Source organism: Pseudonaja textilis, chromosome 2 (assembly GCF_049901715.1).
Source record: "Pseudonaja textilis isolate UNSWEBS1 chromosome 2, rPseTex1.2, whole genome shotgun sequence".
In the NCBI taxonomy this organism is placed as follows: domain Eukaryota; kingdom Metazoa; phylum Chordata; class Lepidosauria; order Squamata; family Elapidae; genus Pseudonaja; species Pseudonaja textilis.
In genome coordinates, this window is record NC_141991.1 from 132,050,674 (window position 1) to 132,065,032 (window position 14,359).

The window sequence follows — 14,359 nt, forward strand, 5'->3', positions numbered from 1 at the left end:
AGGCGAGCCGCGCGACCGTCCCGAAGCTGTCCCGAAGCCCATCGACAAAGGTACAAAGGAGGAGTTGAAGGTGGCGGGGAGAAGCGGGGGATGGCTGGCTGGCCAGTCGCTCAGCTCACCTTGCCATGCGTGCTGATGCCGGTACCAGGCCGCGGATCATTTTCTGATGCCGGTACCGGGCCGTGGCACAAAAAAGGTTGGGGGGCACTGCTCTAACTGACCATTACATGGTGTCCAAGAGAGTTTTGGTGTTTTGGGTTTTTTTTTTTGCTCCCATCCAACAGTGGTCTGGATTCTTACAGTCCTGAATTGGTCACCCTGCCCATGTGGTCTTGAAATATTCAAGCCGCTTCCTTCCATCATAATGCTACTCATTTTGCCTGCTTGAAAGTACCGGAATGGGAATTATAACTTTTCAATCTGCTAGGGATTTCAAGGGAGGGGATTGTCTCACTTATGCCGGTTACGATGGAGTATTTGGCACATAAGGGTAAAGCAGAAGTGAGGGGGAAGAAGGAACCAGAAGGTTGTCCCATGGGGGAGAGTGGGTAGCAGAGGAGGGCGGGGTGATTTGTAAACTAAACAATGATGACATGCCAGCCTAGATGACAGACGGTTCCTCCAGGGATGGGCATTGTGTTCAGCTCTGAAGGCCTCGACAGAAATATTTTGCAAATTCTAGGGTTATGACTAAGCTGCACGATGTAGCATCATGCAGTTAATATTAGGATAATGCATGCGTCACAAGAAGAAATGATTCTGACCGCTCATAAGCACAGCCTCCCTCCGATACCCTTTAAAAGAGTTGAGTCTTTTTCAGGCTGTCGCTTACCCTAAAAATAATATATGCCACTGCTTTAAGAGTCCTCTGGGTCCTTTAAAGCAGCAACATCCTTTCTGCTTTCTTTCTTTTTTTCAGCCCTCACAGCTTCACCCTGAAGCCTGAACAATGCTGGGCTCCTTTAATTACTCTTAGATGTATTCCTGAAATATTCCTATGAAAGATAAAGTCTCCAACACGAGCTGAACTTTGGTGAATTCGTAGATATATCCGCGTAGTTTCTTTGACAACAATAGTTATCTGTTGGCTTTTTAAAGTATTTTTCTTTTTAATTTTTACAATTTAGCCTATAATTCAGAGATTTCCTGTTAGTCATCGAGCCAAGCACTAGCTAAGTTTAACCCCACTTGGTTATTTTTTTTTAGATCTGCTAAGATTTTGGGAGTCCTTGGTGGTCTCTGAGCTTGGCTGTTTACTTGCAGATGTTTCGTGACCAAAGAATGATGACGTTGCATAGTTTGGTAATGAAACCAAGTAGAAAACAACCAAGTTCAGAGACCACCAAGGACCCCTCATTTAAAGCCTAAACTACCAATATTCCCTTCTTTTGGTATCTGCTAAGATTGTCTAGGTGCTGCCACCCAGCTGGGTAATTTTTTCTATATTTTTAAAAATTGAGTTTCTCCTAAGCACCCAAGTTCTTCAGCTTTCTCTGGAAGTCATATTTGGGAAACTTAAAGACACTCCTTATTCTAAGCAAAGCTGATCTTGATCCTAGAAAGAGCAAAAGTAACCTCAGAATTAATATGTAAGTCCTAAAATAAAACTCAATGGCTTTGGACACAATACGAAAGTTTATCCCTTATTTCAGTATGCTAATGTTCACAAAAAAAATCACCACCTATATCCTGTCTTCACATGTTGGAGGGCTGGTGCTGTCTAGCAAATTTAAATTTTAGGATTGACTTTAGTTAGTGTGTAAATTTGGTATGAAAAACAGCTAAATTCTACATTGTACAGTATCTAAATTATGAAAACAACGCACATTAGTGTGTTTGGTTTATTTTTAAGAAAGGGAAAGGATCTTGGAACTAACCAATGAAAATCAGTTCATTGGTTCAATGCGTCTCTTCTAGTATTATCTGATATACGGTAATTATCTCTATATATCAAGAGCTTATGTTTGAACTATAGCTGCATGTATGTATGTGAGATGAACTAGAGATTTTAGCCCTCTGAATCAGAAACAGAACTTCACTGGCATTGTCTGCAGGAGGAACAGAATACTGCAAAGCGATTTTCAAGATGCTGAGCTCAGAGTACAGTATGTTTGCATAAACTGCAGACAGGCAAAGGACCCTAAGCCTTCAAAGTTATTTAAAAAGAGCAAAAGAGAGAACGAAAACAAAAACATGATAAGGCATGGCAGCAAATTCTTGCAAACTCAAATTCAAGCTGACTGCAATAAAAAACATGTCTGTCACTGCCTGTCCTAATTTCACCTAGCATGTCTCTATACCCTTAAGATTCCTCCTGGAAGACACGTGGGGAAACCTGGATTTCATTAATGACCACGATACAAATCTGCTGAAATCTACCCTGGCGCTTCTTTGCTTTGATTTTCATAGGCGAACCAGAGAAACATGAGGAATTGCCTCTGTCTGCAGCGGCATCCTCTGTTTGTAAGAAGGGAACAGTAACCTTCTCTGGTCATTTTACAAGCGACAGGAGAAGGCTTGGGAAAAGGAAGTTCTCACCTATGCAGACGATATCCATAAAACCGTACATCCCATAGCAGATCTGGAAGAGCAGGTCCTGCCGCTGCCACTTGGCCGAGGGGCTGAGTGATGACCAAATCAGCCAGGAGATGCTGGCAATGAGGAAGAGGGAACCCAGGATGATGGCTGCAATTTGCACCTTTTCAATCACCGTCAGGGAAATTGCCTGCCACTGCCAAGGAGAAAACAAGCCAAAAGAGTTGATCTTGGGTGATTATTCTTGTGGAGTTGATGGCAGTCCCTACCCAATAGGACTGAGAGGGCCACATCTGAAGATCCCCCTTCACCACAGAGACGATGCAAGTCACCTCTGGTATTAGCGGAATAAATCTAATGTTACTTTCTCTCCTATCTTAGCTGCAAGTTCTCTTCGTGTTCCTTCTTTTTGTAGCAAAGTGGGAGAGGCAGCAGCCCACCAGAGATTGCTGAAGCACCATCTCAGCATCCATCACTGGGAGTACAAAGACGTCCGGCCACATCTTGAGAGCCACCAATTCTTTATTCTTCCCTGTCATAACTCAACCCCCTGTCAAGTTAAAAAGCATTAATTCTAGTATCGGAGGGTGGCTTTTTTTTTTGCATAAAAGGGAGAGCATGCAGGTGTGTAGAGTTGATAAGGAAGTCACACAAGTTTCACTCTTATCCATCCCAAAGGGTGTGTTTGGATCATCCGATCATTTGGAAGGTTAGTCTGTGTCCATGAGATGTTGTGGCTTTTGTCATGGGGGTGGGGGTGGGTGGGGGGGTGGGTATGACACCATTAGGTTTAAGTGTGGGTTGAGATCTGGGTTTGCACATATTGTTTGTTTAGTTTTTCAGGTTCTGTTAGCTGTTCAGAATCACTGTGGTGAGTTGGGGAGCCACACAAAATACCTAAATAAAGCAATACATCGTATTTGCAAGGTAAATTGTTGCTCGGTCTCCTTTAGTCCACTTTCAGCGTAGAACCCACGGCTGAAACTCCCATATTGTTTGTATGTATGTATGTATGTATGTATGTATGTATGTATGTAAACTTTTACAGTCCCTTCCATGAGGAAGGAGCAGGTTAGGGAGAGAGGAAGCAGCTCCTCTATGAACAGCTTGTCCCTGGAGTTAAGGACAAGGATTGACGTTGCCAAGCAAACTGTCCGCCTGTGCATGACTCAGGACCAATTCATTTCTTTTGTCACTGGCAGAGTCACCACTATACGACTTATTCGCCTGTCACTTGGTCGTTTTCCCTCTCTGTTCACCCCTTACATGGAGCTGGAATTCACCAGACGAGAGGCTGTACAGAGAGAGAACCGAGCACCCAAAGTTGAAGGAGACAGTTATGCTACATCGTGACCCTCCCCAGAATAAAAATAAATAAAGGTTATGTATGAGACTTTTCCATCCCTAATGTTGTCTGCCAGATTATGTTGCACTTGCAGAAGGGAACAAGGGAAGGCGGGCAAGATAGCTCTTGATCTGCCAAGATCCCTTTCAGCGTGACACTCCTGGCGGAGGTCACCCAACTGCCTCTGCTGATGTGTTTGGAGTGAATGACAGCTCCACAGCGGAACCTGCTCCCTCTGGGCAGTTCCTCCAGGAGCGTTTGGGGCTGCTAAGGCTACAGTATATGGGTGGCAAAACAAAAGAGGACAAGAGGGAAGGGGGATGTGCATCCAAGAATGCAGACATTTCTGGGGAACCTTCTTATCTGCCCCATATCTCAGAGAGGGGACAGATGGAGTAATAATTGAATGTGATAATAGCCGAGTGTATGTGTACATGTGTGTGTACATGTGCGTGCATGTGTGAGAGGAGGAGGAGGAGGAGGAGGAGGAGGAGGAGGAGGAGGAGGAGGAGGAGGAGAAAGATTATATAAGACACATGGGCAAGAGGTACCACGTCTACCATCCTCTGCTCTTGACTCCTCTGTTTCCCCTTCCAGCCACTATTCCTAAAGCTCAGTCGCCAGGCAAGGCTTACCTGCAATGGATTCTTTGTGCTGATGGCTAAGACCTGGTACTTGAAGTAGCACAGCTCACAGCTCCAGGAGCCCCTTTCACTGATCCAGCGAATCAAGCAAGGCTGGTGGGTGCAGCGGACGGAACCATCACAGCGACAGGGGCTGAGCAGCTCCCCCTGCAAGAAAAGAGAGTTGGAAGAATCACATTAAAGCAGGGAATCCCTTACTACTTCCAGCAGAGGAACAGACTCTATGGTCTCTGGCTGGATAATAATGACCCAGGCTAGCTGGGGTAATGGGTATTGGTATATGGCGCCATCTGCAAAACTATTGTTCCTTATTCCTAACCTATACCCTATCCTCCCAGTCTTGGATGATGATGATGATGATAATAATAATAATAATAATAATAATAATAATAATAATAATAATAATAATAATAATCCTTGTTACTGGGATCTGCTTGCATAATCCGCCCCGATACATCACACAATCCTAAATGCTTGGGAAGTGTTCAACTAGTGATTTGTGATATGAAGCCCAGCATAGTTATCTCATTTGCTGTGTACACTGTCATTTTTTGTGTATTATAATAATAATAATAATAATAATGGTGGCGATGATGATAATGTCACAAAGAGGAGGGGGATCAACTTATTTTCCAAAGCATCAGAAGGCAAGACAAGAAGCAATGGATGGAAACTAATCAAGGAGAGAAGCAACTTAAAACTAAGGAGAAACTTCCTAAGAGTGAGAACAATTAACCAGTGGGACAGCTTTCCTTCAGAAGTTGTGGGTGCTTCATCATTGGAGGTTTTTAAGAAAAGACTGGGTCGCCACCTGTCTGAAATGGTATAGGGTCTCCTGCTTGAGCAGGGGGGTGGACTAGAAGACCTCCAAGGTCCCTTCCAGCTCTATTCTGATTGATAGATCTCCCATCATGCCAAGAACACCCAACCTGAGCAAACAATCCCCTCAAAAGCCCACTCAAGAGAATTCTGGGTAATAAGGCCCATCTCTAGGCTAGCTGTCCATTAGCCCCGTTTCATTATTTTTAAAAAATGGCTCGTTAGTTCTACCTGCTTAATGTGCTGCTGGGCAAACCAGAAGAGCAATTAGCATCAATATTTCAGACCCGCTTGCAGGAAGTATTAATGATGTGTTATGGATATGAGCCTCGGAAAGGAAATTGCTGTGGGTTCCTGTCAAATGGACGACAGGCAACACAGAGGTCAGCAAGAGTTCTCTCACATCCTGTTTCAGATACGACTGATCTCACCTAATGAATCCCATTACTCTGAGCATAGCAACAGAGGGGAGACCAAGTACAAACGACCAGAAGACACTGATTGGGGCCACCTGTTTGCAGGGATGGGCTGCTGGGGATTCTCAGGGGTTCGGGAGAGCCCCTAAGATTATGTGGAGTTTGAAGAACCCCCAAATCTCACTCCTGGCTGGGCCCGCCCAACCCACCCCTCTCCCAGGAGTCCCCAGCGGCCCATTTTGGATGCAGGTGAGTGCAGGGTGCACACAGAGGCTCAGGGGAGGGCAAAAAACGGGCCTCCCAGAAGTTCAGGAAGGCCAGAAATGGGTTTGCTTCCAGCTTCCAGAGAGCCTCTAGAGCCCGGGGAGGCCCTTTTCACCCTCCTGGAGGCTCAAGAAAAGCCACTAGAGCCCTGAGCGGGCAAAAATGCCCCCCTCCTGCCTTGGTGCAGGAGGCTGACTAGGCCACGCTCACCATGGCCACGTTCACCCAGCAACCGGGCAGAGAACCCGTTGCTAAAATTTTTGAAGCGCACCCCTGCCTGTTTGTAAAGTAAAAATCAGACACATGCACATACTCACACACTTTATTTACATAAGATGCTGGGCATTTTTACTTTGAAAGGAAAACAGAAGTAACGGACTTCTGCCCACACTGCATTCTGTACCGGCATCCTGCTGAAAAATACCTCCCAACGTATGAACACACAGAGGGATACAACAGTAGTTGAAGGACTTCAAAATTTAAGGAGACCGATGTAGAAATGACAGATTTTGGGGGGGATGACTTCACGGATTGGCCTTTGGGTACCGCACCAATGATCACACACACGTATGCAGAGTTTATGAATGTTGTCCACCATAATAACAGATAACAGAAATGAGGCGGAAAAATAATAATTTAAATTAGAATCATGTTTTACGGTACATGTTTTGAAGAGAGAAAAAGACACACACACAAACACACACCCCTTTCAGAGCCACAAACTATTGGAAAGAAAAGCATCCATGACTAACTGAATTACTAAATCCCTCTGCGGGATTGACGAAAGTCTAGGCTCCTGGTCTGCTTTAGATAAATAGGAAGATGAGGGGCAGGATAAAGGGGAACAAGACATGGAAAGAGAAGGGTGGGGGTATATATTTCCATTTGTCAACAGGGTGAGGAGTTAAAAGCTTCGGGTCAGATGAGCAATTGCTGTTTCAGGCACCATAGGACAGTATATAGTCATAACACAGGTGAAGTCTCATTGGTTCTTAGTGTGAATATGAATTCCATATGCAATCATACACCGTAACAGTACAAGATTGTAGTGCTGCAACTTCTCTACACTATGAACTAACTCTGGCTTCTCATGAGGTGCACAGTGCCATAATATGTTAAACCCGTGAGGCACCTCAGAGGTCTTGGCTTTGAATGGGCCTTCAGTGAAGCAGCCCTTTGAATCAGGATCTGTCTTTGTTATGGTCACAGACAGCACAAAAGTTAAACATTCAAATAAATACATTCTCTAAAAATTATTAGAAAATAACTAAGCAAAGTAGTAATACGAATAAGGATCTTTAGTTCTTTACGTGTGTTTTTTTCTTATCATTGCCGCAGCACAAAATTTTGCTTCTGCATGACTAGATTTGAATCCTGAAGGAGATGGTTTGCGTAAAAATTATCTGATCTCCCTAGAAATCTCTCTAATAGAGGGGGAAGATATGTTGATCTGATGTCCCTGTAGTATTTGCAGCATGTTCTGTCGTAGGCCTCCCCCCAAAGCACTAAGTCAATTCTGAGTCCTGGCAAAAACCTCTTTATTTACATTAATGTGAATTTATTTCATTCACAGTCAGCCAACGGCTTGGCAAACAGTCTTGCAAAGGTAGACTAATTAGCTCAGACCTTTATCAATCCTGGAACACTGCCTGGTAAAAGTCCACACTCAGTGCTGACAGGGAAGGGCTGGGTTATACAGACAAATCTTCATAAGGCCAGAACGAACAAATGAACGAATGAGTGAGTTGTTTCCTGCAAAAGCCCCCTCTCCTTTTGCTTCTCTTTTAATCCAGATGGGAGGGGCCATTCATCATCCACCTGTGGCCTTACTCTCACATCCGACACTGAGTTCTCAATTGTACCTTCCTTTTGGCAGCTCTGCACATGTGCCGGCTGAGAACTGGTTCCAGAAGCTCCCTCACCTCATTGCTGTCTGAGCCCGAAGGCAGCTGACGACTGCCAGCCTGCCCTGGAACCATCTCTGCCTCTGATGCAGAGCCCTAATCCGAGCCTTCCTCCGCGTCCAGGAATGGCTCGGATTCCTCCCCAACCTCCTCATTACTATCCAACTCTGCTGCCAGCTCCACCAGTGGGCCACAACACAGTGTGAGATGTGACATGTGAGATATCTTCCCCATTGCCACATGTACACATTGGCTCAGCTTTTGGAGTTTTAAGCACCCCTTTGAAGCCATTCTGCCAAGCAAAGTAGCACCCCACTTTTAGGTGTAGTAACAGGGCCATCACAATCAAAGCATCTGCTTGGTTTAACCAAGGTCTGAAGTCGGCAACTCTGCAAAGCAGCGTGGCTGTACACTGTCTAATACGCCTATAGTCATGCATGTTTCTAGCCTAGGTTCTAGAGAATACCTCCTCCTGTTCATTCATGAAGGATGATGGCTACTGGTGGCTATTAGAAAGATGGTTACATATTATGTACATACATATTACATACATACATATTAGCCATACATATATACATATTACACATTAGCATACATACATATTATATATTAGCTATCATTCTGCTAAACAAATAATTCCCTCAACACTGTCCAACTATTTACTAAGTCTGCATTACTATAACTGTGTTTCTCCAACAATACGGCCTCCACCAATAGGTAGGCCCAGCATGATTTCTAGGCATGAGGTGAAATTAAGCCCCACCCCCAAAATTTAGGCCTATTTAAACCATGCGTTTCCCCACCATTTCTCACATTGTTCGCTAGAACTACACGGGGTGAAGAGAAATGGGAAGGGAAGGGGGGGAGAAAACTTGCCTTTAGGAGCGCCATGCAGGTAGCCTAGGCTAGAATATCCTGAATTACTACCAATAGAACATTGGCCGATAGAAGCTCCCCAAAGGCAGAATGACCAGCTGCTTCTATCGGCTGGTAGAAGCGGCTGCCAACTCTGCCTTTGGGGAGCTTCCATCGGCCGATAGAAACGGCCTCATGAGGGGAGTTCGCATTAGTTGTCTTTGAATCTACCAGCACGGCAGGAGAGAAAACACACACGTATCTGTGCCTGGATGAAAATTGTGAGATTGCAGAGGGACAGAGAGAATGGGAGAAAACGCCTTAGCCCAAATGTATTCTTGTTTTGCTTTCTTGCCCATTCTCTGATCAATCTCTCCGGGGCAGCTTTTAGCCTAAAATCGCCCAGGTCTCCCTCAGCTAAAAGAGAGGGGAGGTCTCCAAACACCATCCTAACCTCTGCCATTTGAGAGGACCAAACTCATTGCTTCTCAAAGTTAGACCCACAAGTTTTTTAAAAGTTCTTCTGAACGCCTCCGACATCCGATGAAATCAAGAAATGTCTCATGATTGAACTCAATCAGAAGAAAAAAGAAAAAAAGAACCTGCACCTCGTCTCCAAGTCCCTGGTTTTACGGCTCCTCTCTCATCCCAAATTATGCTGAAATAAGGGATTCTGAGGCTGGCATTGGTTAATGATGGGCGCTCTTTCAGGTGTTCAGAGAGAGAGAGAGAGAAAAGGAGGTGTCGCTAAAGTTATCAGACTCCCCCCAACTGTTAGCAACGCCATCCGTGAGCTGTGGCAGGATTGCCTCGGATCATGTGCAGAGTGCCTTCGCCGTTCAGCTCCCCCCACCACGACTCAAGGTTCATACTAAAATTAGGCCTTTCCAAGCAGTCCCTGCAAATATTCGGCCCTCACCAGAGCAATAGAAAGGACGGTTTAGCTTCTCTCCTGCCCTTCTTTGCTCCAGCTCCCTCCCGCCCTCCTGTGTCGCGGTGGCAACCCTTTCACACTCACCCCGCTTCCCCACCGCATTCCTACGAGGAACGCTCCTGCGTCTCCTTTCGGGAGCACACCCGATCTCCCTTCTAAGGGTAGCCGAGCTCTGCTGCCTCCTCTTCCCTCCCTGGCGCCCCCCCCGCTCCCCAAACCAGCGGTGGCATCAGGTAAAGAGAGGTCGGCTGCCCTGGGACTTTGGCAGGGTGCCCGGAAAAGGTCTGGCCTGGGGAGGGGAGGGCGGCAGTGGGAACCCCGCAGATGCTGAGACCTTCCCTTGCCAGAAGAGCTTGGCTGACCCGGTGCAGGGACGAGGGCTAGCAGGGGTGGTGTTTGTGTGTGTGTGTGTGTGTGTGTGAGAGAGAGAGAGAGAGAGAGAGAAACTCAGCTTGCTTCCCTTCTGCTAAGAAAAGTTTGCAGCCGCTCTCCCATGCGCACTCCCCTCGCCACGAAGCTGTTTCTATCGGCTGATGGAAGTGGCTGGTGACTCTGCCTTTTGGGAGCTTCCATTGGCCGATAGAAACGGCCTCGAGGAAAGTGTGTGTGGGGCGCTCCTGAGATGAGCGCCCTGTGGGCAGCCACGCCTCACCCCAAAGCGGCTGGTGACTTTGTCTTTGGGGAGCTTCCATCAGCTGATAGAAACAGCTTCGTGGCGAGGTGAGTGCACGTGGGGGCTTGCCCCGAGGCTGCTTCTACCGGCCGATAGAAGCGGCTGGTGACTCTACCTTTGGGGAACATCCAGTGGCAGCCTCATGGAGAGGTGAGTGCGCATGGGGCACTCTAGGTGGAGGTGTGCGTGCGGGAAGAAATGAAGTCACCCCCGAAAAGACGTCCTAGCCGTTTTTTCGGGTCTCAAAAAAAAATAAGATCCGGCCTTATTTTATGAGAAACACGGTAACACTAACCTTTTCATCACTCCTTCCCTCCCACTGTATGACTGTAACCTTGTTGTTTGTATCCTTATGATTTATATTGATTTTTTCCTAGTATGATTTGATTGCCTATTTGTACCCCATGACTATATTAAATGTTGTACCTTATGATTCTTGATGAATGTATCTTTTTATGTACACTGAGAATATATGCACCAAGACATATTCCTTGTGTGTCTAACCACACTTAGCCAATAAAGAATTCATGCATGCATGCATGCATACATTCATTCATCTGCATTTTCAAAACCTCTTAGTACTAGTGGTTGCAAAACATGAGCAGCAGAATCCTGTTGTTGCAGTCTGTAGTGTCTGGTTGGGATTTGGTTAGGAACAAAACAGATGAGACTCCAGTTTGTTTTTTTCTCTTTCTTATTTCTCCTTGTATATTAAAAGCGATCAGGTATGGTCCTATTTTCTGTGTCCGTCTAAGTGTTGGTTACCATCCCATTTTTTATCTGGCAGCTCAAAATGGCATCCATAGGCCTTTGTTCTCCAATTTTATTCCCACACCAATCACTCTGAAATCTGTTGACTGGAGAGAGAGAAAATCTGGCTCCAAGCTGCTTCATCAGCTTCTACAGCTGACAGAATGGACTTGGACTATGAATTTCCTCAGTCTCGTCCAATACACTAACCCTCACACTATACTGGCACTCAAAATGTCCTCCACAATAGCACTTTCCAAGTCGAATGCACCAATTTGCCTCTGAATTTTACCCGGGTAATTACAATCTTTCAGGAGTTTCAGGAAGACCCAAAACAGTACCTCTGGATTAACTGACGCTAGTCTTTTTTTAGTGGATTTCATTGGCTTTTTTCAGTGGATATAGTTCCATTGAATTTTATCAGGATCATCACACTTTATCATGATTCTTACTTTATTTTACTTTTAAATTGTAGGTAGTTTCAAAAGTCCACAAAAATACAGCAATGCACAGTACATCTGGATACACCTTTTACAAATAAAATGTCATAATCAAGTGGTGACAAAGCACAGAGATTTTATACTTTCTAAGAAGAAAGAAAATGTTGCAGGGAATCACTCTAAGCAATCTTAGGAAAGCTTCAACTTGATCTGTCTTGGGTGGGGAATACAAAGTGGATATACACTCATAAATTTAAAAATATTTATTAATATAAATTAGAATTCTTAACCCCCTATGAACATGGCTGCCTTTGTCTGAATCTATTCAATACCACACTGATACCTTCCCAGCTGGACAATGGAGAATTATGGCAACGAACACATTTGGAAGGAACCAGCTACAGCTATGCAATACCACTATTTCATGAGCTGCACTGGCTCTTGGTTGGCTTCCACATGACTTTGAATATTGCCTATTGTAGAGGTGACGCAGTGGTTAGAATGTAGTACTGCAGGCTGCTTCTGCTGACTGTCGGCTGCCAGCAGTTGGATTCTCATCAGCTCAGGATTGACTCAGCCTTCCCTTTTTCCAAGGCTGGTAAATGAGGACCCAGATTGTTGAGGGGGTGTGTGTGTGTGTTAATAAACTGACTCTGTGAAACCGCTTAGAGAGGGCTGTAAAGCACCGTGAAGCGGTATATATAAGTCTAAGTCCTATTGCTATTATACAGAGATGGTTTTGAAAAAAAGACGCAGGCGACAAATGTTAGGTAAAGAAGACTCAAGACTGTGTTCATATCAACACTGGTATAAGAAGGGACAAAGGAGAAAAACCATTAGCCCTTCAAGATTCTGTTATTGTAGCCCAAATCAATAAAGGTCTAGCATTATTTGTGATATTTATCTCCTCAGCTATTTTGCCTTGGATTGCTGACCTCTACAAAGCTCTACATGGTACAGGACTGGGTTATTTGTGGGACTGCCTTTCTCCGATTATCTGCACATTCCAAAGGCATGATTTTTCTATTGCAATTCCTTCCCCTTGGAATTACCTTTCCCACCTTCCAACATACAGGTGATCTTGACCTTGCTCATTTGAGAAAGACTTTAAAAACTCTTCTCCCAATCCCCCGTGGTTTGGGGGCCAGGATGATAGGAGATCCTGTCTTGTAAAAGTGTCGTGTTATATTGAGAGTTGCTGATAGTCTCTTAATTGTTGTTGTACTTTTAATTGTAATTGGTTTTTTTAAAAAAAGATGTATGCTGCCCAGGGTTGCATTTAAGTGAGTTTGGCGATGTATAAGTTCATTAGTTAGTTTATTTATTGTCATTGCACCTCGTACAATCAAACACCATCCTCAGTGCACATCATGACCATGAAAATAAACACAAACACACATCCTTCACCCGTCACACATTGAACCGAAAACCCCCGAGACCACACCAACACTGCACTATACAACAGAATTCAAAAGAGCTGTGATAGAAACTGTTTTTCAGCCTATTTGTCCTTGTTTTTAATATTCTGTACCGCCAGATGTTAATCGTTCAAAAAAAGGATTCCCACGATGAGATGGATCTTTGAGAATGTTTTGAACTTTCTTAAGGCAGCGGGAGCTATAAAGCTCTTCCAAAGAGGGGAGAGGGTAACCAATGATCTTCTGTGCAATGACATTAACCCTCTGGAGTGCTTTCCTATCTGCCCCTGTGCAATTGGCAAATCATACAGAGGTGCAGTGAGTTAAGATACTCTCTATGGTGCAGCGGTAGAAGGTCACCAGTTTCTCATTCAGTTGTTGTAAAATTATAAATTATAATTTTTGTTCTTTATTCTTGACCAATTTAATTGTTTGGTCACCACCAGAATATACTAAAAGATCATGCCCTCCTATTTTACAATTGTCCAGAATGAACTCAAAGAAAGTCATCAGTAAGTCATTCCTGTAGCCCATCGACCATTAGCCATGTTCCTTCTGTCCATGAAATAAGGAAGGTCAGGCTTTCAAGGATGCTGCATAATTCCTAGTATATGTTATGTGCAGGGGTGGCTGCTGGGGGTTCGCAGGGGTTCAAGAGATCCTCTAGCTAAGATTCTGTGCAGTTTGGAGAACCCGCAAATCCCACGCCTGGCTGGCCCCACCCACCCCTCCCAGGAGTGGCCCGTTTTGGATGCAGGTAAATGCAGGATAAGCGCGGAGGCTTGGGGAGGGTGAAAAACGGGCCTCCCAGAAGTTTGGGAAGGCCGGAAATGGGCCTGTTTCTGGCTTCCAAAGAGCCTCCGGAGCCTGGGGAGGCCATTTTCGTCCTCCCAGAGGCTTGAGGAAAGCCTCCGGAGCCCAGAGAAGACAAAAACACCCCTCCACACACACCTCATCCTGGTGCAGGAGGCCAACTAGGCCACAACCACCAGGGCCACGCCCACCCAGCAACTGGGCAGAGAACCCTTTGCTAAAAATTTTGAAGCCCACCCCTGGTTGTGTGTCTGATCTGTAACTTGGAATAAGGAAGGCATACTAGATTAGAAACTTCCATCATGCACATTGTTGAATGCACAGTTCAGAGTTGATTGGAAAATCGGCAAGACAAGGTAGCATTGCACTGACCTTACAGATTAGCTGAATCTCAGCATAACTCGAAGCAGCCTTAAGTTCAGAGTAACATGGCCTATGCACAATCCTCCCTTCCAACAGATGGTTCCCACTTGTTACCGATAACTATGGCTTTACTCGACCCAACAATAGGGCCAGCCATGAGAGGGGCACGTTGCTTTCTTCCCACAG

At 45.1% G+C, this 14,359-nt stretch overlaps 1 protein-coding gene across 1 annotated transcript in view; it reads right to left on the reverse strand.

Moving 5' to 3' along the window:
• Positions 1-14,359, reverse strand: part of MARCHF9 (membrane associated ring-CH-type finger 9) — a 51,673-nt gene that overhangs the window by 10,401 nt on the left and 26,913 nt on the right. The window contains exons 2-3 of the mRNA XM_026714765.2: positions 4,516-4,671; positions 2,539-2,731 (exon numbers count right to left, since the gene is read on the reverse strand). Coding sequence (XP_026570550.1) covers positions 2,539-2,731; positions 4,516-4,671 — 349 coding nt within the window. The remainder of the gene's footprint in view (positions 1-2,538; positions 2,732-4,515; positions 4,672-14,359) is intronic.